The sequence below is a fragment of the Manis pentadactyla genome, chromosome 11, assembly GCF_030020395.1.
Source record: "Manis pentadactyla isolate mManPen7 chromosome 11, mManPen7.hap1, whole genome shotgun sequence".
Classification (NCBI taxonomy): domain Eukaryota; kingdom Metazoa; phylum Chordata; class Mammalia; order Pholidota; family Manidae; genus Manis; species Manis pentadactyla.
This window is the reverse complement of record NC_080029.1, coordinates 28,413,474-28,437,724: the sequence shown is the minus strand read 5'-3', so window position 1 is coordinate 28,437,724 and position 24,251 is coordinate 28,413,474. Positions and strand designations below refer to the sequence as shown.

Sequence of the window (24,251 nt, the reverse complement as noted above, 5' to 3'; positions counted from 1 at the left end):
CTATTCATTTGGGATTGTTCTTCCTTCTTTAAATATGCCTGGATTGCTATATACTTTCCTCTTAAGACTGCTTTTGCTGCATCCCACAGAAGTTGGGACTTTGTGTTGTTATTTGTTTCCATATATTGCTGGATCTCCATTTTAATTTGGTCATTGATCCATGATTATTTAGGAGCATGTTGTTAAGCCTACATGTGTTTGTGAGCCTTTTTTGCTTTCTTTGTACAATTTACTTCTAGTTTTATACCTTTGTGGTCTGAAAAGTTGGTTGGTGGGATTTCAATCCTTTGGAATTTACTGAGGTTCTTTTTGTGGCCTAGTATGTGGTCTATTCTGGAGAATGTTCCATGTGCACTTGAGAAGAAGGTGTATCCTGTTGCTTTTGGATGTAGAGTTCTGTAGATGTCTATTAGGTCCATCTGTTCTAGCGTGTTGTTCAGTGCCTCTGTGTCCTTACTTATTTTCTGTCTGGTGGATCTGTCCTTTGGAGTGAGTGGTGTGTTGAGGTCTCCCAGAATGAATGCATTGCATTCTATTTTCTCCTTTAATTCTGTTAGTATTTGTTTCACATATATTGGTGCTCCTGTATTGGATGCAGATATGTTTATAATGGTTATATCCTCTTGCTGCACTGACCACTTCATCGTTATGTAATGTCTTTCTTTATCTCTTGTTACTTTCTTTATTTTGAAGTCTATTTTGTCTGATACTAGTATTGCAATACCTGCTTTTTTCTCTCTGTTGTTTGCATGAAATATCTTTCTCCATCCCTTGACTTTTAATTTGTGCACGTCTTTGCGTTTGAGGTGAGTCTCTTATAAGCAGCATATAGATGGGTCTTGCTTTTTTATCCATTCTATTACTCTGTGTCTTTTGATTGGTGCATTCAGTCCATTTACATTTAGGGTGATTATTGAAAGATATGTACTTATTGCCATTGCAGGCTTTAGATTTGTGGTTACCAAAGGTTCAAGGTTAGCTTGTTTACCAACTTACTGTCTAACTTAACTCGCTTACTGAGCTGTTATAAACACAGTCTGATGATTATTTCTTTCCCTTCTTTTTCCTCCTCCTCCATTCTTCATATGTTGGGTGTTTTGTTCTGTGCTCTTTTTAGGAGTGCTCCCATCTAGAGCAGTCCCTCTAAGATACCCTGTAGAGGTGGTTTGTGGGAGGCAAATTCCTTCAACTTTTGCTTGTCTGGGAATTGTTTAATCCCTCCCTCATATTTTAGTGATAATCGTGCTCGATACAGTATCCTTGGTTCAAGGCCCTTCTGTTTCATTGCATTAAATATATCATCCCATTCTCTTCTGGCCTGTAAGGTTTGTGTTGAGAAGTCTGATGATAGCCTGATGGGTTTTCCTTTGTAGGTGACCTTTTTTCTCTCTCTGGCTTCCTTTAATACTCTGTCCTTGTCCTTGATCTTTGCCATTTTAATTATTATGTGTCTTGGTGTTGTCCTCTTTGGGTCCCTTCTCTCGGGAGTTCTGTGTGCCTCCGTAGTCTGAGCAACTATTTCCTTCCCCAGTTTGGGGAAGTTCTCAGCAATTATTTCTTCAAAGACACTTTCTATCCCTTTTTCTCTCTATTCTTCCTCTGGTACCCCTATAATGAGGATATTGTTCCTTTTGGATTGGTCACACAGTGCTCTTAATATTGTTTCATTCCTGGAGATCCTTTTGTCTCTCTCTGCATCAGCTGCTATGCGTTCCTGTTCTCTGGTTTCTATTCCATCAATGGCCTCTTGCAACTTATCCATTCTGCTTATAAATCCGTCCAGAGTTTGTTTCACTTCTGTAATCTCTCTCTGGACATCTGTAATCTCCGTCCGGACGTCTGTAATCTCCGTCCGGACGTCTGTAATCTCCTTCCAGACTTCATCCCTTAGCTCTTGCATATTTCTCTGCAGCTCTGTCAGCATGTTTATGATTTTTATTTTGAATTCTTTTTCAGGGAGACTGGTTAGGTCTGCCTCTGCAGATCCTTTCTCATGTGTTGTTTGAAGTATCTTGGAGTGGACCAGATTTTTTTGCTTTTTCATGGTGATAGCAGTGGCTGTAGACAGGTCGCGGGTGTGTCAGCTGGAAGAAGAAAGTCCTTTCCTGATTGCTGGATGCGTTGCCCTTCTCCGCTGCCTGTGATGGTTACCCACACTCCTGGAGCAGCCACCCGGTTATTCCCCTAAGCTGCTGTGGGCGGGGTCTCCATCAGAGCAGCACGGAGCCCTGCGGGGAGTGGCAGGCACACCAGGTGCGCTCCTCCGTGCTAGCAGCACCCCTGCTGGGCCGCTGTGTGGCAGCAGCGGCCTTTGGGTCTGGTCAGGGTGGCTGTGCGTTGGGCTGGGATTCCGGTCGGCTGCTGGGAGCACGCCTGCTCCCTCTGGCTCCACTGCAGGTGCACGTGGGGCTCTTCCGCACAGGCCTCTACCAGAGTCCTCTGGCTTCACTGCCGCTGGTGCACGCAAGCCGTGTCCGGGCTGTTCCATTGCACCACTGCGGCCTAGCACAAGCCTCTCCTGTGGCGCACGGATCTGCTTCCGGTCCCTTCCGGCACTGCCGTCCCCAGTACGTGCTGCCACACTCCCGCTATTGGGCCATTGTGTCGGGGTCCGCAACAGTTGGAGGAACAACTGGCAGGCTGCTTAGTTCCATGAGGGGCTTCAGAGCTGCACTGTCTCCCTGGGGTTTAGGGCACCTAAGTTTCCCTGGTATTCCCAGCTGCCGGGACAACTTCTTCCAGCTATGGGGTCCCTGTCTCTTTAAGACTTGCAGAATGCACTCGCTTTTCTTTTGTCTCAGGGGCGCCGGTTGCGGGGACCTGCCCACAGGTTTTGCTTTTCCGTTTCTCTAATATCCAGCACCCCATGCACCTTGTGTCTGCGTTCCGGGTGCAGATTTCTGGAGCTGGTAGTTTAGCAGTCCTGGGCTTTCACTCCCTCCGCGTTCCGACTTCTTTCTTCCCGCTGGGTTTTGGGGTGGAGGAGCGTTCAGGTCCTGCCTGGCCGCGGCTTGTATCTTACTCCCTTCGTGTGATGCTGAGTTCTCGCAGATGTAGATGTATCCTGGCTGTTGTACTGCATCCACTGGTGTCTCTTTTAGGAATAGTTGTATTTATTGTATTTTCATAAATATATATGTTTTGGGGAGTAGATTTCCTCTGAACTACTCACGCCGCCGTCTTCCCGTGATCTGTGGTGGTAAATCCTTTTGAGGTGAGTTTGGTAAAACCTATTAATATTCACAAAAATTATCTTGCCCTTTGATCCAGCATTTCTATTCCTGGGAATTTATCTTAAATGAGTCAAATGAAGACAAGTAATCTTTATGTATGAAGCAACAACAGTTACACGAAACAGTGACCATATTGTTCTCAACAACTGCACCGTTAAGTCTACCGTACTGCTGGTTAAGTGAGAGGCTCTGACTTAAGAAGTCGCTTTAAGATTCAGAGGAGGTGAGATTGAGTATTCTGGAGAGAGAAGTTGTAGCTAATGAAACAAAATCCCAGAGAGGGTGGAAAGGGCAGCTATCAAGAACGCAGCAGAAGTGTTCTTAACTTCTCCTTCAGAAGGCAGACTGAGAATTTGTAATGGGGAAAGGATCTAGGGAAGGTAGGCGGAGGAATTCTGATAGGGCGTCAATCTGTGACATCACCTGCAAGGAAAGAGAACCGGATGGACACGAGGTTTGTCCGGCATCGTGAACATTTCCTGAGGGCATTTGTAGAAAAGAATTATGCACTTTCCCGTGCAAAGCTACTGGGGAACGTGCTCTACAGAAAAGAGGATGTGCTGGGTAACACAGCAATATGCAGAGACTAGAAGGAAAGAGTTAAATAGGTCCCTAGCAACTTGATTTTTAAATTGCCCTCTAAATATGGAATCCTGTTAAAGCGGCAGGGATACCGCGACCTTAGTGTGAAGCCATGCATTTAAACTAAGGTAACATAACGATTGTTAATGAGTAAGCTGCCAGCACCGGCGGGAAGATGGTGGGCGTGGCCAGCCCGGAGGCAGCGGGAGGACGCGCCCCCTTCCCAGAATACACCGCAGCTGCAGCCGCAGGCGCCGTGCACCCTTTTCTAGCCAGCTGCGGCTGTGCTCGCAAGAGGGTCCGACCATGGACGGGCTCCGGGTTAGCGCAGGGCTGAGGCGCGGGCGGTTAAGGCGCCGGCGGCAGCCGCAGCCGCACAGTGGGTCGGTCCTGGCCCTGCCCTTGAGGCCCAGGAAGATCCGAAGGCAGCTGAGGAGAAGTGTTGCGTCCCGCATGGCCGCGCTGAGGGCCCAGAAGCTGCCGAGTGAGGACTCGGAGGACTCGAGGTTGGAGTCGACCATCGACGATCCCGGGGACCCGCTGCCCGGTGGGACGGCGGCCATCCTGGATGCGTCCCGGCGAGAGCCGTACGGCCACCTGGGGCCTGCAGAGCTGCTGGAGGCCTCACCCGCGGCCCGCTCCCTGCAGACCCCACGCGCCCTGGTGGAAGCGCAGACCCCGCCGGCGCGCCTGGTGGAGGCACAGACCCCGCCGGCGCGCCTGGTGGAGGTGTCCGCGGTGCCGGCCCGCGTGATGGAGACCTCGGCCCTGCTGTGCTCTGCCCAACATTTGGCGGCTGCCCCACCGTCCGTGGCCCCTGCGGCGCTGTCGGGGCCTCAAGGGGATAGCACGGGAGGGGAGGTGCCATGGGACTCCCCGCTGCAGCGCGTTTTGGCAGAGCTGAACCGCATCCCTAGCAGCCGGCGGCGGGCGGCACGCCTGTTCGAGTGGCTCATCGCGCCCATGCCTCCTGACCACTTCTACCGCCGCCTGTGGGAGCGGGAGGCGGTCCTGGTGCGGCGGCAGGACCACACCTACTACCTGGGTCTTTTCTCAACCGCCGATCTAGACTCCGTGCTTCGAAACGAGGAGGTGCAATTTGGGCAGCACTTGGACGCAGCTCGCTACATCAACGGACGGCGCGAGACCCTGAATCCCCCGGGCCGCGCCCTGCCCGCCGCCGCGTGGTCCCTGTACCAGGCTGGCTGCTCCCTGCGCCTCCTCTGTCCGCAGGCTTTCTCAACCACCGTGTGGCAGTTTTTGGCTGTGCTCCAGGAGCAGTTTGGAAGCATGGCAGGCTCCAACGTTTATCTCACGCCTCCCAACTCGCAGGGCTTTGCCCCCCACTACGACGACATCGAGGCTTTTGTGCTACAGCTGGAAGGTAGGAAACTCTGGCGTGTCTACCGACCCCGGGTCCCGACTGAGGAACTGGCCCTGACATCCAGTCCCAACTTCAGCCAGGATGACCTTGGTGAGCCGGTGCTGCAGACCGTTCTGGAACCTGGAGATTTGCTCTATTTTCCTCGGGGCTTCGTTCACCAAGCCGAATGCCAGGATGGAGTGCACTCCCTGCACCTCACCTTGTCCACGTACCAGCGCAATACCTGGGGCGACTTCATGGAAGCCGTACTGCCCCTGGCAGTGCAGGCTGCAATGGAAGAAAATGTGGAGTTTCGAAGGGGTCTGCCCCGAGACTTCATGGATTACATGGGGGCCCAGCATTCGGATTCTAAGGATCCGCGAAGAACTGCTTTCATGGAGAAGGTGCGGGTTTTGGTTGCCCGCTTGGGACACTTTGCCCCTGTCGATGCTGTGGCTGACCAGCGAGCCAAAGACTTCATCCACGATTCTCTGCCCCCTGTGTTGACTGATAGGGAAAGGGCACTGAGTGTTTATGGACTCCCAATTCGCTGGGAGGCCGGAGAACCTGTAAACGTGGGGGCCCAGCTGACAACAGAAACAGAAGTGCACATGCTTCAGGATGGTATAGCTCGACTGGTGGGTGAGGGAGACCATTTGCTTCTCTACTATACAGTGGAAAATTCCCGTGTTTATCATCTAGAAGAGCCCAAGTGCTTGGAGATATACCCTCAGCAAGCTGATGCCATGGAACTCTTGCTCCGCTCCTACCCAGAGTTTGTAAGAGTAGGGGACTTGCCCTGTGACAGTGTAGAGGACCAGCTTTCCTTGGCAACCATGTTATATGATAAAGGGCTGTTGCTTACCAAGATGCCTCTAACCTGAGCTCTGGTTTCTTATGATTGCTGGAAATGGGACAGTAGTGATTCTCTTACCACCACCTTTTTTGGGTGTTCTTACCTTGATAACCATCAGTGTGCTCACATTTACCTTTATGTCTGCTTCAGTGTCACAAATCTCAGATGATCTTCTAGGAAGCACCACCTCATCTAGGCACAAAGTACAAGCAGAAGCTGAAGGTGGAAAAAACTATTTCTGCAGAAGTAACTTTGATCCCTGATTATTACAGAGCACCAGCTGCTTCATCATCTTTAGGCTTTAGTGTCCCATGTAGCACTTGCTGTATCATTCTGCTTGAGACATTAGAGTTTTTATTTGGAATTTACATTCTTCATTGGAGTTCTTTTTTATCAATTTGGGGGTTGGGGAGTGCTGGGGTCAGTATTCTGTTTGCTACTGTATGAATGTTAGGAAAGTTATTAAAGTGCCAAGGAATGTTTCCCTTTTCTAAGGCTAGATTATTATGTGAAATGGTTTGAAGGAATGTGGGAGCTGGGAGGAAGATAGGGAAAATCTATAATAGCAGTGAGTGGTAATTTGGGGTGGTTGTAGGCTTGAGGCAGTCTGTTTCTCTTGGGGTAATTCATTTTAATCATGCTTCTTGAACCCCAAACAGCACAATCCTATTAGAAAAATTATGAGTATATTATGTCTTAAAAAGTATGGTATTTTTTTGCTCAGTGCTTTTGCTTGCATCAGTGGGTGCCACAGCTCTCAAAGGGGCAGCATGTCACCTAGTTGTGCTATCATAGGCCTCAGTCAACCAACTTGTAGCAAGATGGCCATGAGGGAAGGCTGCTGTTCAAGTTACTCTCCACTCTCATTTTTTTCTGGCAGTTGGGGAAGAATCTTCCCCAAATGTGGCAAGTGAATGTTCTCATGGTTGGTGGAAAAGAGCCTGGTGTACCAGAGAGAGTACTGGACTTGGAACCACAGGACCTGGGTTTGGGGTGGTGGCTGGTAGGAAGCTGGCTGAATGACCTGAGGCTGCTGCTACACCTGGACACACAGATTTTGTAAGTATGTTTTGGTACAGCTTAATGTCTGCACCTCATCATTCAGGCTTATCTGGAACGTTAAGTTCCTATCACCATAAGCGATAGATTCAGTTATATAAAGTTGAGAGCTTTATAAAACCTTTTTTTAAGTTGCAAAAGCATAGATGTACATAAAGTAAAAGTAATAGCTCTTTCTCCAACATCACTTTCCAGAGGCAACATCTATTAAACAAGGCTTTTTTGGGGTGCTTAACCACAGTAGTTTTTTGTTTTGTTTTATACTCACATTTTTCTAATGTGTCCTTTTTTGACCTAACTTTGAAATCAGTTCAAACAGAGCTACCTCACTCTTTTTTTTCTTAAAGGGACAAAACAGTAAATAAATAAAAGCCTGGGAGTCAGGGGAAAAAAATAACAGGACCGAGAGGATGGTGGCCATAAGGAAGGGAAGTAGCCTTTCCTAACTCTCATCCTACAGGGCTTTGTAACTAACTCCCAAAACATCCAGATCCTGGAAGAGGCTTGTTAAAGGAGTCAAGGCATAGGAAACCTACCCTGAAAAGTTTCTTGGAGAAAAGTATGGAGTTTCAATGGTTTTTGCCCCTCTTTGGGTTGCAGGTAAACACGTTTTGCTTCCTCCTTCACTTTTCTTATGCCCTTCTCAATCTTGAATATTTTCTGTGTCATCAAGTCCTTTTGGCTTAGTGTTTGAATCTAGATCAGAGCAAAAATGTTGAAAAAAACAACTGTACTAGGCTGCAAATCATCAAAAAGCATTAATAAAGTGACCTATTGCATCATGCTTATTGGAGTTAGATGGTACATAAATGCCTGAGAGCATTGTTCTCTTGTGATGTTGGACATATTTTACACCTGTTCATGTATTTTAGCTTTTGGTCATGATGAAGGGAACCTGCTAAGAAATGCTTGATATGAAGCTGTTTTTGTGAATTATATGAAGAAAGAATTTTTTACTTTTCTTTCTATTCCTTCATCTCATCTAACAGTTTTGAAAAATCAGAACCTGTTCAGCTAGAGTGTTCCTTTGATGAAAGTGCCCACATTAGGCATTAAGGAATGTTAGGAAAGAAAAAGAAAATCTAGGGGGCCACTTCCAGATCCTCATTCCTTCTCTATGCCTACCTGCAAAATAGAAGAACTTGGGCTTAGGGGAAGGTGGGAGAAAATGAGAAGAAAAGGAAGCAGTATTTCAGAAACAACAAAAATAACAAACCCTGATTTTTAAGGGCTACATGATAGGACCAACAGGATTTTTGTTTTATCTTTTTACTGGTGGGATTTTAGAATCCTATCTTGCACAGATGTTTTGTATCTTCAAGTGATACAGTATCTGTGACTGGGGTTGTAGAAAGTATTTCTGTCATGGGGGAAAAAAAAGGGTCTAAGGAACACGAGAGCCCTGAATTTTCTCTTGAAAACACAGCTTGCACTTACATACCCTGTTCTTGATCTTCTGAAGCATTTCTTGGTTTCCTTCATATTCTAGGTGGAGTATCTTCATTGCCTGGTGAATTTCCCTGAAAGATAAAAAGAACTTATTAGATTGTATCTTCCTATCCTTAAAAAAAGCATGGGGGTGGAAAATACAGGTACTCAGGATCAGATGAGAATCCTGAATTCCAGTCCTAACTGCAGTTTTGCTGAGCCTTGTCTGCAAAATGGTTTGATGCTTAGTTTATTAGGATGTTGTGCAGTTTGTGAGATGATATATTTGAAGGTGCCATTATTGACCACTTTTATGACAGGTGCTGAAAATGTCATTTCATTAATCATCACCAACAAACCCATACGGTAGACTGTCACATGCATTTGGTACACAAAAAAATGGGCTCAGAGAGTTTAAGTAACTTGCCCAAGCTTACATAGTGCATACCTGAGCTGGGATTTGAACCTTAGTCTTTTTTATTCTAAAGCCTTGTCAGAGTAGGTACTTAATAAATGTTAGTTGAATAAATGAATAATGTAAAACCACCTGGTTTGGAGAACAGGTATGTGAACTACATGAGCTTGACTTATAATCTGGCCAGTTTTTCTATTACCCACTTGCGTTAAAGTAGGTGAATGGCACAGGTGAGCCTATGTTTTTACAATCATAAGGCAGCCAAGAAAGACAGGGATATGTTCTGTTACCAAGATGGGAGAGTTGGCAGTACAAGAAGTCATGGCAGGAGCCAGAGGTTTGGCACTCACTCTAGAACAGCATCATCGTTCTCTAGGAGCAGCACGTCTAGGAAGGTGTCCCTGACCCGGTCCCCTTGAAGTTTGAGGGCGAGGATGCTACGGCAAGCTTCCAGTCGTACCCCTGGTGACTTTTCAAAGTGGATAGCCCAGAGCAGGTGGTCTATCAGCTGGGGACTCACCAGGCCAATCTGTCCCAAAGCTGCAGAGATGAGAAGGCGTCGTGTTCCACCATCACTTAAGACAGTTGGCTATATCCTAGCATCCAGAAATGGCCTTACTAATTAATAAGGTGTAGGCAACCCCTTGCTAAATAAATAAAGCATTGCAAATGTTAAACTTAAGTATTTTGCCTGTGTCTTCCCTTTTGGATGACATCACCATTAGAATTTTAGGAATGGGTCAGAGTAGGTCATTACCTCCAAAGGATTCCTAGGAGGCAGTGTTCCATTTCATCCTTGCCCATTAGGATGTGAGAATTTCACAAATTTATTTATCTAGGGGTGAGATATGGGACTGATACCCTAGAAGACCAGCCTCATCCAGGCAGAGTGATGGGGAAGGGAGGCACAATTACTTCAGAGGTTTACGTAGGGCTGATTCTGCTAGGTACCTGCCAAAGACTGTCAAAGAGAGAAGCAATGCTAACGATCTTTCAAAGGAAAAATTGACCCTAAACCTAGGGTTTTTGGTCTGTAACAGTCTTGAATATGGCCTTTTATAGAGTCCTCTAGTTGAAACCTCCAGAGAAAGCAAGTACATCTGACAGTGGATACCCATGTGGAATATATCCCTAGTTCTGTTGGCAGAGACTGTCTTGTCATTCCTTGGTCTTAAAAAGTTTGATATCTACCTAGACTTGAGATCCTTAACTAAAAATTAAAAAGAAGGAAATAATCTTCAATTTCCCAGGCAAGGAACTTCCTGAGAAGGGGTGATCACCCCCTCCCCTACTCTCCACCCCTTTCCTAGAGATTCTGGAGCTTATCTACTAGCTTGTAGGAAGGTGTTTGAGGTTGAGGAGCTGGGGCCACTCCTGTAATACCTTGAATGGCACAAGCCTTGATTTTCCAGTATGGCTCTCTTTGTATCAGATTCAGAAGGCATTCAAGGACCTGGGATGGATAAAAGGTAGTGTTGAATGGAGAGGACCAGAGCAAGAATGAACTAGACAGGGACCCCTCTTATCTCTAAAATGTGCTGTCACTGAAAAATGACCCTATCAATTGTATTGCAAGTGAACTGGGGCCTGAAATACTAGCCTGTTAGCTGAATTACATGTGGAGGTTGGTTTTCTTAGCTCACAGATATATGGCTATACAGGATTCTTTTGAACACCTCCATAAGGTTTCCCCTAATAACTAGGGTTAATAAGTCATTCACTGGAATTGATCGTAAAGCCCATAACTGAGGTGAGAGCAGGATTTAGGGATGTGCTCTAGAGTGAAGTCTGGGCTGGCTGGGAGCTGAATGTGGTCCTGAGTGATTGCTATGGCTTTTATAACCCCTCACCTTCCTTGTTCTGATCTCTCAGTCTGTGTATCCACAGAATGGTGAGAGCGCTGTGCACAACGGAAGCTCAGGGGAATCCCCTCTTTGGGTTAATTGGATAAGATGGGTACCTGTTTCCTCGACTCACCATCTTATTACGGATTTGCAGGGCACCTGCTGCCAAACAGGCTGCCCGCCGAACTGCCATGAAGTCATCAGAGAAGCAGTTCAGGAAGCTTGGGAGAAGCTTGGCGGTCATGAGCTTGAGCCCACCAATCAGGGAGAGGGCTTCCACACGCTCCTGGCAATTTCCTTGACCCAACCTGACTCTGTAAGGCACAGGTGCTTTTATTTTCCCTCCTTAAAATTTGGTGCCCCTCTCCCCATCAGAATGCCCGTAGGATAAAACCTAACCTCTATAGGCTCTAACATTATCCATTCCCACTCTTTCCCGGTCAGCCTTATGCCATTAGGTAGTGTTAAGTGAAGCAGAGTTTCACTGGATAGACACCTCAACTGTCTTTCCCTGTTACCTAGCATATGCTAGGCACTTGAAAATAATCTTATAATAGGACTAATACAATGCTGAGCATACAAACACTGGTTGGCTGGATCCCAGGCCCCCCAACATGTTTAAAAATAGAAAAGTTTCTCTTCGTGCTGACTGGATCTCACCTGATTGTGTCATGCACCTCTTTCCCGAGGCTCATTTGCCCCAGAGCTTGGGCGGCTGCTGTCCTCACTTCCTTACTCCAGTCACTCAACATCAGCTGGATCAGCTTACCTTTCATATCCTATAACAGGTATAATAATTAGCTACTGTTTACTGACTGTCAGTTTTATACTTGACACTGTGTTTTTACCCATCACTTAATCCTCCCAAACAATGAGGCGGATATTATTATATTTACAGATGACAAAATGGAGGCTTAGGTTTACTTGTCCAGGGTTAACCTTTGGAGTGCTGGAGCCAGGACTCAGACCCAGGTCTGTTTTCTAAGCTCATGCTTTAAACTGCTAAACAGTGTTGGGGCCAGTGTAATCTGTACTTGGGACACTTAAAATTTGAAGCTGAAACATTAGTAGGGTGACCAACTTATCCCAGTTTGCCTGGGACTTTCCTGTGTTTAGTACTAAAAGTTCTATGTCCTGGACAAACCAGAACAGTTGGCCACCAACTTCTGTCAGAGGGGAAGGGACAAAGATTATTATAGTGGTGGTGAATAAGTGTCCAAGCTGTTCTCCCTGCCTGGAAGTTCTCCCTTTTCCACTCCTACCTGGTATGTGAGGTTTTCCTACACTTCTTAGGATTTAGCTTAAAAAGCACCTCCTCAGTGAACACCTCTGGCCTCTGTAAGCATAGGAAATCCCATAATACCTTACAGCTGGTTCTGTTGAAGCTGTAACATTTACCAAGAGAAGACATACTATCTTTGCAACCCCAATGCTAGCATAGTGTCTAGCATGTCGGATGTGGTCAGAAACGGCTAGCTTACTGAATGAATAGAAGAACTTGTGGACATACTGCCTTTCTTAATTCCAGCTGTCTGACATGATCTCATCTTTACCCTGCCCCCTGCTTGCTCTGCATGTCTTTCTACTTGTAATTGGTAGTCCTGAGTGATAAGTGCTAAGGAGGTGAATGTGCAAATGAATCAGATGTTGCTGAAATGATACTGTTAGAATGCAGATTCTGATTGATTGACCTGAGCTGAGATTTTGTACTTCTCACAAACTCCAAGGTTATGCCTGTGCTGCTGATCCAGGACTTTAGCAGGGCATTAGAGCAGAATTACCCCAGACTAAGATGTTTTCAGGTGATTGTACTGAGTCTTTGGATTTTTTGCACTCCATATCAAAATTTGAGGGTCAGAGAGTGGAGGGTGTTCACTTGTTGTGGGAATGGCAGTGTTCTGGGCCATTTGGAGAGGTACTTGATGTTATAAGGAAAAGCATGTACTGTCCAAAGGAAGAAGGGAAAAATTCCATTTGGTCAGCTGAACATGATTTAAAAATAAAGGCAAAAAGATGATCAGGTGAAAGGTTAAATGATGGTCAAGTTTTCCCTTGTGTGGAAGTCCTTCTTCACTTCTGTACAGGTCTTGCTCAGCTGTCCCACACTCCTTTACAGAACTTTAACTGAGACATTCAGCCCACACTAATTTCTATCTCTGATAAGTTTTAAGATAGTACCTTACGTTTATCATTTGTTCTTGAATCGTTTGTGTATGTTAGTCTTGTTACTCAAACTATAATGTCAGTTTTTTGGAAGTAGGGACTGTGTTTTATACCTCCCTTAGGTATGTGCTGAATACTCAGGGAGAATCAGCATACACACTAGGATAGTTGGGTTGTCATGTAACTAAGGCAGTGCTTCTCAAACTATCTATGATGGACCAGTTTTCCAGAAGGAGAATGTCATTGGCTGATACTTGTAAAATACAGTGGTGTTGAGGCAATGCCAAATTACTATAAAAGTTTCTAAACTTTTTCTCTTGGGTACTTTTCTTTTTGTTTATTTCATTGTGGGTAGGTTATAGTATGGTGGACTGCCACCATGCTGAGAAGCAGTGGCTTACGTCACAGAAAGACATGTTGGCATATAAAGCTACTTCTGGATTAGGAGTGAGAGGTAGCAATGTGGAGATAGAGGTCTTGGTAAGAATGGGATACTAGATAGTAGCAAAAAGTGCAAGGGCTCTCTAGCCCAGTGTTATTTAGACTTTCTGTGCTAGAAATGCAAAGAAGGCTTACTAAACTGATGTTTCCACTGATCTGGGAGAGAGTATGGCAGGCCACAATCCGGTCCTTCCATTGATAACTATTCAGCTCCACAGCAAGCATGGTGTGTATCAGGGTCTGAGGAAATAGAAGACTTGTATGGATCACTTCTAGAGATGCTAGAACCTTAAACAAGTTGTGGCCTATGGCATCCAGCATAATTAATGTGACAAGTACATGAGGTGCCCATCCCTAGCAAAGGAAAGAGTGGATTTACAAGATACAGGGCACTCCTATATCTGAGCCAACTGACTTCAGGGATCTAAAATCAGGGAACAAAACAAGGGATTTAGTAATCTGAACAGAAAACCACTGGGGCCTTCTCTTCTTGACTTTATCTTTACCTCTAAAATGATTTGAATATGCCTCCATCTTTGTGAGTTCCACACATCTACTGAAAGTAAACAAGACTGTAGGTCTTTGTGGTTTTCCATGGTATATTTCTAGTAGAAGCAGATTCTACATATACCAACTCTTCTTGCATACACAGAAACCATCTGTAACCTACTTATCTCACCTTTCTTTCAACTAGCTGTTGTTGCTTCTCCCTGTGTACACCTCAACACCCCAGTTCACCTGCACCGAGTCCAGTTTTACCACTGCTTGAGGTCATCTACCCAACCACCTGCAGTTTGGATTCCTTCCCTGCACTGACCTCACTTGTTACCCACAACTTTGTTTCTTTCTCTGACCCTGTAATGGACACATACTGTCTTCCCACTGAGATGGCTCAGGAGTGTACAAGACTGCTGCTCAGTGTCCTCATTCTTCTTGTTAAACAGCTGATGGAGGATCCTCTTAATCACGGGGTAAGTGGCAGCACCTTCCAGAGCCAAGCACTGAGCTGCAGCCCAGCTGTCCACACTATTACCTGTCACAGTAGGGTGGAAAAAAAGGAGCCTAGAATGGTGATCTGTTCTTCCAGAACAGCCTTTGGGTTGGTACTCATTTCCAGTGTACCCTCAGTCTGGAAATTCAGGCCCATTTTAAAACCATATTTAGATGGATCATATCAAGGTTTTAAATATAGATTAAAATCTTAACCTGAAAAGTTCAATCTTAACAGGCTCTTGTTAGGTAACAGAGCCATAAGGCACTTGTGGTCTGGGTTAGATACAGTTGCTTTTCCCCCTAGAGATTGGGAAGGCTGGCATGGAGGCTTTCTTAAGACAGATGAATTAAGTTGTTGAATGTCTATGCAGAAAGCCAAATTGGCAGTCAGTTGTCCTTGTTGGCCCCCTCCCCCACCCTCAGGCAAGAAACAGGCACGTCTTTCAGAGAGAGCAGTTAGGCACCTTGGGTCCTTCATCTGAACTTGTAGTATATATTTCTCCAAAAATGCATGTGGACAATGCCTGTAAGTATATATGTAAAATGGTAGCATGATGTCTTCAAGCGGTGATTTTTTTAAGTTTCAGAAAGTATTCTTTGCTATTGCTACATCATCTTTTCAGTTAAAAGAAAATCCCTTTGTGTGAAAGGGGCATGGTTTCTAGTCAGATGCATCTATGAAACACTAGCCCAGGTACCACTAGGTGGCAGTGTACCTATTTTGTAAAAGTACCTAGGAAAAACCAGTCTGTGAATGTTCTAGCATAACCCAAACCCAATACAGAAGACATCACAGACATGATGGTGGAGGGAAAAGCATTAGGAAAAGCTGATTGCGAGATGTCCTTTCTTTACTCTGTATTTCCAGGTGAGAAATAACGGAGTTACTCACCCTTCAAAAGGGCAGTCTGCATGATGTCCCGGGCAAGGGGATTATGTGACCGTATGGCATACTGACATACTGCTGCTGCCATCCGCACCCTGGCACTTTTGTCACAAAGAGCAGCCTCCAGGGCAGGCTGCAGAACCTCTGGCAAGTCCTGGAGAAATGGGGCTTTCCCAGTCTCCTTGTCTATGATCAAAAGAGAGCCAGATAAGAAGGTGCCAGCCCCTTTGCTTTCCTCTGAAACACAGCTTCCTTCCCATAGTCAGCTGGTGGCCAACCTCAGCCTCATCTGCAGGCACTTACTGCTACTTAATGTAATTAGAAATTAGCTGAGTCCCCACAGTGGGCTGGATTTTATGGGACACTTCAGTGCTGGGCATGCCAGTTCCCAATCCTTTACCAACTGGCCTCTAAAGAGCTATATTGAAACCAGCAAGAATTTTACCACCTATTATCAACATTATTTCTAGTGATTAAAAGCCACCTACTTTATGTTTTTGTATTTTTAATAGCAATTATATTTAGGTAGCGCTTGACATTTATATAGCATTTTCATATCATCTCATTCAGTTTCCATCCCTCACTGAAGTAGGCAGGGGAGGGATTACTGTGGAGCTCACCTGAAATATGTGTATTTCAGGAGTCTTTAGATTTAACTAAACAGCCAGACTCACAAGAATATCCTAGGCCATACATGGCACCAATCTTCAAAGGATACAGGATGGGAGGACAGTTTTCCAGCAGGGCAGCATCAGGCATTCCTTTTGGCCACAGTTCTAGAGGCGGTTTGTATAGCATTCCATGGAGCCTTCTGGGGACAGCTCAGGAGCATGTATCCACTCTGGGTACAAGTCTTATGTTCCACAGGCTCTTAAAACAACTCCAAAGTTATAATTCCAGGGTCCAGAAGGAGCAGGCCTATTATAAGTCACAGCATTCGTGGGTGGAGGGGCCCTTCAGGTTTTTGTATTTCACTTACAGGTCTTCCTAGTCTACATGTAATTTACCGATCCAGGTTCATTTTTATCATAAGCAAGGTTGCCTATAAAGTTCCTTTGCACATCAGGTTATTAGGGCAACAGGAAGGCATTTAACTAAAGCTCAAACTCTCAAGTAGAAGGCAAAGTGTTAACTTTTTGTCTATAACTATCCCCATTTTATAGATAAGGAATCTGAAGCTTAGAGAGGCTAACTGACTTTCCAGCAAGTGGTAGAGCTGGACCTGTGACTAAGATTTTGTGATTTCTAATCTGTCTGTTTTACTACTGCTAAGGGCTGCTATGCTATGTTAAAAATGGGCTAGATGGAAATATGTGTATTTCAGGGGAACAGGTAGAAGTCAATTGAGTATTTAAAGAAATAATAAAATATTTTTCTTTGGGAAGGTGTGGGGAGGAAACAAATCAAATTTAGACACCCAGGATCACCTGAAAGGCACAATTCTGGGGGAAGACAAAGTATCCTTTGTATATATATGAAAGATTTGGGGATAAGATTATAATAATACACCTTGCCACCTATTTAGTTTTTTCTGTGTGCCAAGCACTAAAAATATGTCATCCCATTTAATACCAAAGGAAATAAGCAGTTATAATAAAAAACACATGTCTGGAAGTATATAGCCAGGACATTGAACCAAGTCTGGGTGGTGGGGCAGGGAAGACTCCTGAGAGGAGGTGACACCTTAGCTGAAAATTGAAAGACAAATTTAGAAGTTAATAAGGTGAGAGAGAGGAAGAGTTTTCCAGCAGAGGAAGCAGGAAGTTGAAAACCTGAAGGAAAAATGCCCATATCTGGAACTCAAAAGAAAGGAAATAAATTAACTTCAAAAACCTGACAACTCTACTGTAGAGGTAAAATTAGTTCCTGCCTTTAAGGAGTTCCTTCTCTGGGAGGGATGGCAGAAAAGTAAACACAACTGTGACAGAGTGATAAATATTAGAATAGAATATTAGGATGCTAGCAGCAGCAGAGAAGGAAAAAGTGTCAGCGTAGGCTTCACATAAAAGGTTATATCTGAGCGGGTGCTTGAGGAATAAGTAATAATCAGTCTGCTTTATGTCCTTTCAGTAGCATGTTATACTTTACATCACCTGGGTCCTGTGTCTTGTTCAACCAGCTCCTTGGTAGATTACAGTTCTGGCTCTTATAAATGGGAAATTTTCCTCTTTAACTACTTATTGCTAGTAAAGAAAAAAGCCATTGACATTTATTTTTCAAAAGATTATAGACTGTTGGAAAAATGGCCATGTCCCTAATTTCATTTTCGAAGCTAGCAAAAACTAATACTTGACAAAAATAGTATAACTAAAAATAAAACTACTGATTTCACTACAAATATAATGCAACATTCTGAAATACTAACATATCAAACCTAGTGGAGTAATAAAAGAATAATGTGTCCATTAGGATTTATTCTAAGAGTTTAACAAAATAATTCATTATATCCACAAAATAAAAGAGAAAAACTGGAAAATGGCTGATATAATTCATCACTCATTTTTGTTAAAAATATAAGAGCCCACATGTATGTTGGCATGTGCTTGTAAAAGCATACAGGATTGGGACTGAGAAGTGGGTTGGGGGAAGGTAATTGATTACTTTTTATATTCCTCTGTGTTAACTGATAATGACACTATGTCTTTTGTAATTAAAAAATATTTAATATTTAGGCAGAATCAGTAGAACTTACTAGTCAGTTGTTTGTGGGGAGAGAAAGGATTTGCCCAGAATGACTGCTAGAGTCCTGGGTCCATAGGGTCCAATTGGTTGTGCGGCTGCTGATTGAGATTTGGAATGTGGGCACAGGTCTATGGTGAAGGCGATGAGTTCAGTTTGGGACATGTTACGTGAGAGATGTACTGTTAAAAGAAGGGCTAAAATGGAGTTGGGGGAAAAACTGCTTGTATTTTATTTATATTTTAAATTTAAAATTTTATATATATTTAAAATTTATATTTAATTTACATCTTATATGCATATATATAGTTTGGAGCTATTAAGAATGTATTTTCTCAAGGTGTGACAACGTGAACTGCAAGCTACTGAGCAGACAAAAGGTGACAAAATGTAAGTGGAACAAGCATGGGACTAGATAGAGCCCAGGGAGTTTCATCCCTGTTGCTGATAAGCTGTGTATCGTCAGGCCAGTTTCTGGATCTTAGTTTCCACATTTGTAAAATGATCTGAGGTAAGCTCCAAGGTCCCCACCAGTTCAAATTTTCTATGGCTTTGTGAGTTGCTTAGAACCTCAAGCCGTCCAGTTCTGGCTCTTACCTGAGTCTGCCTGGCTAATAGCCATCTGGGGCCATTCTAAAGCAGCTGTGGCACATGTGATGATGGCTTGGATCCGAATGTCATCGTGCATGTCCACCAAGCCCCGCAGCAGGTCTTCTACTGTCTTATGGTGCCACTCAATGACTGCCACAGGGCATGAAATGAAAAGAGAGCCACTTAGTTATGGTTAGCTTTTAGGCTGCAGTCAGGTGACAGAAGTCCCCTTCCTCCCCCAAGACAGTTCGAGCAAAACGTTAGCTCAGAAGAATAAAGGGCCCCAGGGCTGGGGGTACTTAGGGAAGTTATTTCTCTGATGATCCATTTACTACCCTCCCTCTTGGCTGGTTCCTAAACAAAACTCCTTCTAATCCCATCCTATATTCTCTCTCTGTTTTAATAACTCTTCATTGTTACCATGTGGAAAATAAAAGGGACAATAAAACAGTGGTTAATGGTACTTTGTTGTCAGACATAACCAGATTTGGAATCAATTATTAGCTGTGTGACCTTGGATAAATTACTTAATCTCTCTGAGCTTGAGATTTCTCATTTGTAAAATTAGAATAATATTAGAAGCTACCATGTTGAGTTACTCTGAGTACTAAATGCATTAACTAGACAAAGTGTTTAGCAAAATGTCTGGCAAGGTAATGAGGGCATAAATGTTAAAGATTGTGGTTATCATTAGGTTCCCTTGCTTTTCAGGGCTTTTCCTCTGGCTTTCAAGGTCTTCCTCATTTTATTGCTAACTGCTCAGGTATCAAGCTTTTATGTCTGTGCTCCCACCATCTGTAGGTGGTTCCCTATTAGTAGCTCTAAGAATGTCTTTTCAACCCCTTTTTGTTTATCTGATCCAGTTTATGCGTGGATCTTTTTTCTGCACTAAATAAACTAGTCTGTCATGTTCTGAAAGCCAGTAGCCCTTGTATCCTCAAATCTTACAGCTTTCAACAGTCCTTGCTAGGCCTTTATGCTGCTCTAAGCTCTCAGCCTTCTACTCCCATATTTCTGAAGGCAAAGCAAATATTTGGTAATTCCAACTACACAAATGAATTTTGGAGAGAGGTTGTTCATACTGCAGCCAGCAGCAGTTTCCTTTGACCACTACATTTCCATTTCTTAGACAGCATATTTTGTCCTTTCCTTCATTCCTTACTAACTGTGGATAAAGTTTCAGACGTCAGTAAGATAGGGTCTCTGCCTGTGAAGAGTTTTCAGTGTTGCAAGTTTCCACAGATTACTGAGGTGAAAACCTATCTGTGCAAAAAAAAAACCCCAACATTGTGAGAAAGGCTTTTAACCTAGTCTAAATCTTGATAAGATGTCCGGATTTTTATGTGTCACAAGAGAGGGATGGATTTGCATAGATTGAGAAACCCAAATCCAGCGTGAGAACCTCCTCCTTCACAAGTACACACTGATATTTCAAGACCCCTTAAAACCCCCTTTACTCACGTAGAGCCCAGGCGGTTTTCCACTCCTTCAGCATCTTCCGCAGGGCCACCAGTTCCCAAGCCACATCCTCCTCCAGTGATTCCACCTGCCTCTTTGGTTTCTTGGTCTTTATGGGCACGTCCTCCTCACCCACCTGCAGCGGCAGATCCTTGGCTGGGGTGGGCAAAGCAGTCCAGCGCGGGAATCCTTTCACAGGCCGACGAGCTGTGCAGTATGGCACCATGGTTATTCTTACCCTCTGCCCCAGGCTTTGTGTTCCCAGCCAGCATCACATTCCCACTCCTGACTAATACCAAGGCAAAAGAAAACTCTTGAGAGCAAACTTCCCAATAAATCTATAGGAAACTGAGGACAAGTCCCATAGGGAATTATGAAAAGTTTTGAATAAAGAAATGGTAAAGTCATGATGATAGGGGAGAAAAACTGAGATATACACAAACCTTTTTATAAGTTGGATAAATCTTTAGGGACATAAACGTGTTTATAACAAGGTTTACCCATAAAATTCAATATGTGATATATTGCAATTTAAAGTAGAACGTAATTGGCCATTAATTCCTAATTTATTAGGTTTTCTTTTTAATGTTTTTAATTTAGGAGGAGGAATGGTGCTAAAAGCTGCTAAATTTTTAAAGATTTTAGCATCTTTTGAGTTTTTCCTATTATGGCAAATAACACTTGGAAGTTTGAGAACAGAAGAAAATAAGTAAATATAGTTGTATATAGTTGTTATATAAAAGTTACAGTTGTTCCATTTTCTAGACTTAATGTTCTCCCTGGTGTCAGATTCAGAAAGCCTTTTTCTTAGAAGAATAGTTGTGTGGAGAAGGCAGCAAAACAAAGAAAAAAATTCCTAGATTATGAAATTCATTATTTGCCAGCCACATTGCTTATCAGTATCATGTTCTAACCTGTCCATTTCTGTTTTTCCCAAGATTACATTCCAACTCCAATATGTTTAGATTTGCTCTGAATCAATTCTTTCCTTTGAGCAAGGAGGGTAGAACCATTTCTTTCTTCTAATATAAGAGTCTTGTGAAACTCCAAGGCAGTTTAGCTCAGACGCTCATACAAAAGATACCGTCCAAATGGTCCTCACCCAGCTTGGTCATGCTGGGGGAACTCAGTTGCCCTGATGAGAGGACTTCTATCTATCCTTTGCAGGAGAGGATGTGCAGCCAGAAGCTGTAGAAGCATCTCAAACAGGTCAGCTCCTGGTGAGTAGACATCTTGCTACATGACACTCCCCCACTTCTCAGCCTGATTGAAATCCCTCCCAAGAGAGTTGAGAAGTAGCTGAATTTACCCCCCACTTCCTTCTGTGCCTCCCTGCTCAGGGAGATAAAGGTTGTGGTGAGAAAGTCCTGATTCTCTGGTGTTTAACATGTGAAAATGAATATGTATAACTGCCAACATGTATTTTACTTGAGTCCCAGGCAGTTAGAAACACATCCACTAGCTGCTGTCCCCACCAAAAGCCATCCAAAAAGGAGCACAGAGACAACCCTCTGACTTCCTGTGGAACAAAAGCTGTGGTATACTTTGTTGGCAGGAACAAATGCTGCCTTTGTGACTTGTACCATAAAAGCTGTGCTTGTTGTATAGGAACTGTAGTGATCTGGGTACAATAGGGAGTTTTATATCATGATTTGGGGGAAATTAAAAGCTGCATAGTAATAAGTATGCTTTGTATCTTGAGAGTTTTAATCATTTAAAGAAATCATCATCTATTTTTCAATTCTGTCAAAGTGGAGGGAAAAAAGTCCACCCACATGTAACCCTAGGAGTTTTCCTATTTTGTCCAGGTTTTAAAAATACTTATTATTTCCTGAGATGAAATGATGAATAAAATGGTTATAAGAAGGTGCATATTTATTACTGTTCTGACTTTGCTTCCTCCAGATCAATTTCAAATACTATTTTTCTTAAAAGTTGGATGTGAGAAATCCTACAGCATCGATTCATTAAATGGTCTGTTTTCTGGGGGGAAAAGGCAGGTATCCAGATCCACTGGGGAAGAAGTGCCTGAGAAGTGAGTGAGACAGGTGCTGAAGCTTCTGTGAAATCTTTCCTCTTAAAGTGTATACATTTCAGTGGTTTTAGTATAGTCACAGAGTTATGTAACTATCACGACACTGTCTAATTTTAGAATATTTTTTATCACCTCGAAATGAAAACCGGTACCAATTCCTCCCAACCCCCAGCAACACTACTGATCAACTTTCTGTCTCTGTGGCTCGGCCTACTCTCAGAGGAGAGGAAGGTCATATACTTATGATAATTCCTTGAGTTTGTTCAGCATTTAGTGGTTTGTAAAACATACTCACAAAATCACCTCAGTGTCAATAAGTATCATATAGGTGCCTTGCTCTTGGAATGATTAGTGTCTCAGTTTTAACAAAGCAGTTGAAGCCCCAGAAGGTGACTTGCCAAGACCCAATCCAAGGCTTTGCTGGACCTCTTTCTCCACTGCATTATAATGGTGGTCCTCAAAAAAGGTGGAGGAGGAGGCTGAGTGAGTTTTGGGGAAGCTGCCCACAGCTGCCATCATTAGCACCTTTTCTTTACTCTAGTGGCTTTTGACTAGCCAGGCAGCCCTAGAGACAGATTTAACGCTGGTGGGAAAAAGAATGGGTCACACAAGCATTAGTTTCTGCACATGATGGAGCCCATCTGAACAGTGACACTGCAGAAAAGAATTATGGGAAATGGAGACATAGTCTCCTTGAGGATGAGCATTTTTTGTTTCGTAAGCTCATTTCTTGGCTGTCTCCCTTCCGTCTATCTTATCTTACAGAATGAAGAATGATGTAAAACAGAATCTTACAACAGAGTATGAGCCTAGGGCCTGAAGCAAGTACAGGCCTGAGAATGGAGTGATGGGAAAGTAGAGCCAGCCCAAGGAAAAAGGGCAAAGTGCTGGATCAGGGTTTGAGGTACTTCCCCTGGAAGCATTAAGATAGGATCTGCCTTACTGGTAATTACTGACCCAAAACCACTTGGCTACATCTAAGTTTTATCTGATTTCAACATGCTTGTTTCCATGAAGGCTTTTCGTGGTTAGCTAGCAATTTATAATTATATGAGATGATTTTTAGTTGGTAGGAAAGGACTCCCCTAGATGCTATGCTGGTGGTGCCCCAGCCTATATAACAGGGGTTCTTAAAGAAATAGCCACACTTCCATCATTACCCCCATTATCAGCTTCCTGCTTACATGCTTCTGGAAATGGCTGGGAAGTCCACCTTTCTGGGGTTTCAGGAAAGACCTTAGATAGCTGCTTGCTATACTGATTGAGGTTTTCCAGGAGAATTTGGTCTCTCTTTGCACCAATCTGGTGGATGACCTGAACTTTATCTGTGAACAGATAAAGAAAGAATTAATGAGTCCCCGGTACCACCCTCCTGCCTCTCTTCCTGGGTTTTCAGTCAAGAGAATCAGACTCAATTTGTTTTTGCCCTGCTGTAAGCCCCTAGGACTCAACGATACTGTGGGGGCATCATCCCTTGAAGGTGACTGTTGCTTGGAAGTATGAGCTGATGGCCTTGTAGAGACCTGGAAGCCAAGATGGAACCTATCTACCTATAGGCATTGTCCCCTGTGAAAAGCTAGATACTGATAAAGGGGCACCTAAATCATTTCTTACCAGTCATAAATACTATTGTCTGAACAATTTTGTCAAACACTTTAAGAAGGCTTTCAATTGACAGCAGTTTGGGAACAAGATAAGGGGTAGGGAAGAATAAACAGCTTGGAACATGCATCCATAGATGATATATTCTGGAAGCCCAGGCATCTAAAAGGACAGCAAGATGTTAGTGGAAGGTAGTGGACAGTCTCTGAGCATTGGACAGGAAGCATTATAGATGCTTTCCATCTGTTCTTCATTTGAGGTGCATTTTTGTTACTATCACTTTACAAATAAGATACATAAGGCTCAGAGGGATTATATAATTTGCTGAAGGTTAGTAGGAAGAGGGTAAGCTAGGATTTAAACCCAGATCTACTTGACGCCAAAGCCCATGATTTTTTTCCAACATAGTGTCTCAGTGGGGAAATACCTCAATGTGAAAGAAGGGAGAAAATGGACAGAGAAGAGGTTCCCAAAGCCGAATCTTGCTTATTACTTAATCCCACCCTTCACTACCTTATTAGTAAAAAAGAAGGATAGAAAAGGGAGTGGAGAGGGAGAACAGCTTCCTCCTCAGCAGATACCTGCCCTCCAACCCTCCAAAAACTCCTGTGCCAATAATCAAG

General features: G+C 43.8%; 2 protein-coding genes across 2 annotated transcripts in view; one reads left to right on the top strand and one right to left on the bottom strand.

Annotated features, from left to right (window-relative positions):
* HEATR4 (HEAT repeat containing 4) overlaps positions 1 to 24,251 on the bottom strand; it is a 42,482-nt gene that overhangs the window by 15,700 nt on the left and 2,531 nt on the right. The window contains exons 3-15 of the mRNA XM_036913266.2: positions 23,211 to 23,351; positions 19,995 to 20,198; positions 18,540 to 18,683; positions 15,270 to 15,449; positions 14,257 to 14,417; positions 13,520 to 13,624; positions 11,441 to 11,559; positions 10,914 to 11,094; positions 10,320 to 10,389; positions 9,287 to 9,476; positions 8,535 to 8,613; positions 7,630 to 7,789; positions 6,168 to 6,226 (exon numbers count right to left, since the gene is read on the bottom strand). Of these exons, the coding sequence (XP_036769161.2) occupies positions 6,168 to 6,226; positions 7,630 to 7,789; positions 8,535 to 8,613; positions 9,287 to 9,476; positions 10,320 to 10,389; positions 10,914 to 11,094; positions 11,441 to 11,559; positions 13,520 to 13,624; positions 14,257 to 14,417; positions 15,270 to 15,449; positions 18,540 to 18,683; positions 19,995 to 20,198; positions 23,211 to 23,351 (1,793 nt within the window). The remainder of the gene's footprint in view (positions 1 to 6,167; positions 6,227 to 7,629; positions 7,790 to 8,534; positions 8,614 to 9,286; positions 9,477 to 10,319; positions 10,390 to 10,913; positions 11,095 to 11,440; positions 11,560 to 13,519; positions 13,625 to 14,256; positions 14,418 to 15,269; positions 15,450 to 18,539; positions 18,684 to 19,994; positions 20,199 to 23,210; positions 23,352 to 24,251) is intronic.
* RIOX1 (ribosomal oxygenase 1) lies at positions 4,047 to 24,177 on the top strand. Its single transcript, XM_057488333.1, has 3 exons — positions 4,047 to 11,107; positions 21,159 to 21,211; positions 23,464 to 24,177. The coding sequence occupies exon 1, from the start codon at positions 4,122 to 4,124 to the stop codon at positions 6,060 to 6,062; it is 1,941 nt and encodes a 646-aa protein (XP_057344316.1). The 5' UTR covers positions 4,047 to 4,121; the 3' UTR covers positions 6,063 to 11,107; positions 21,159 to 21,211; positions 23,464 to 24,177.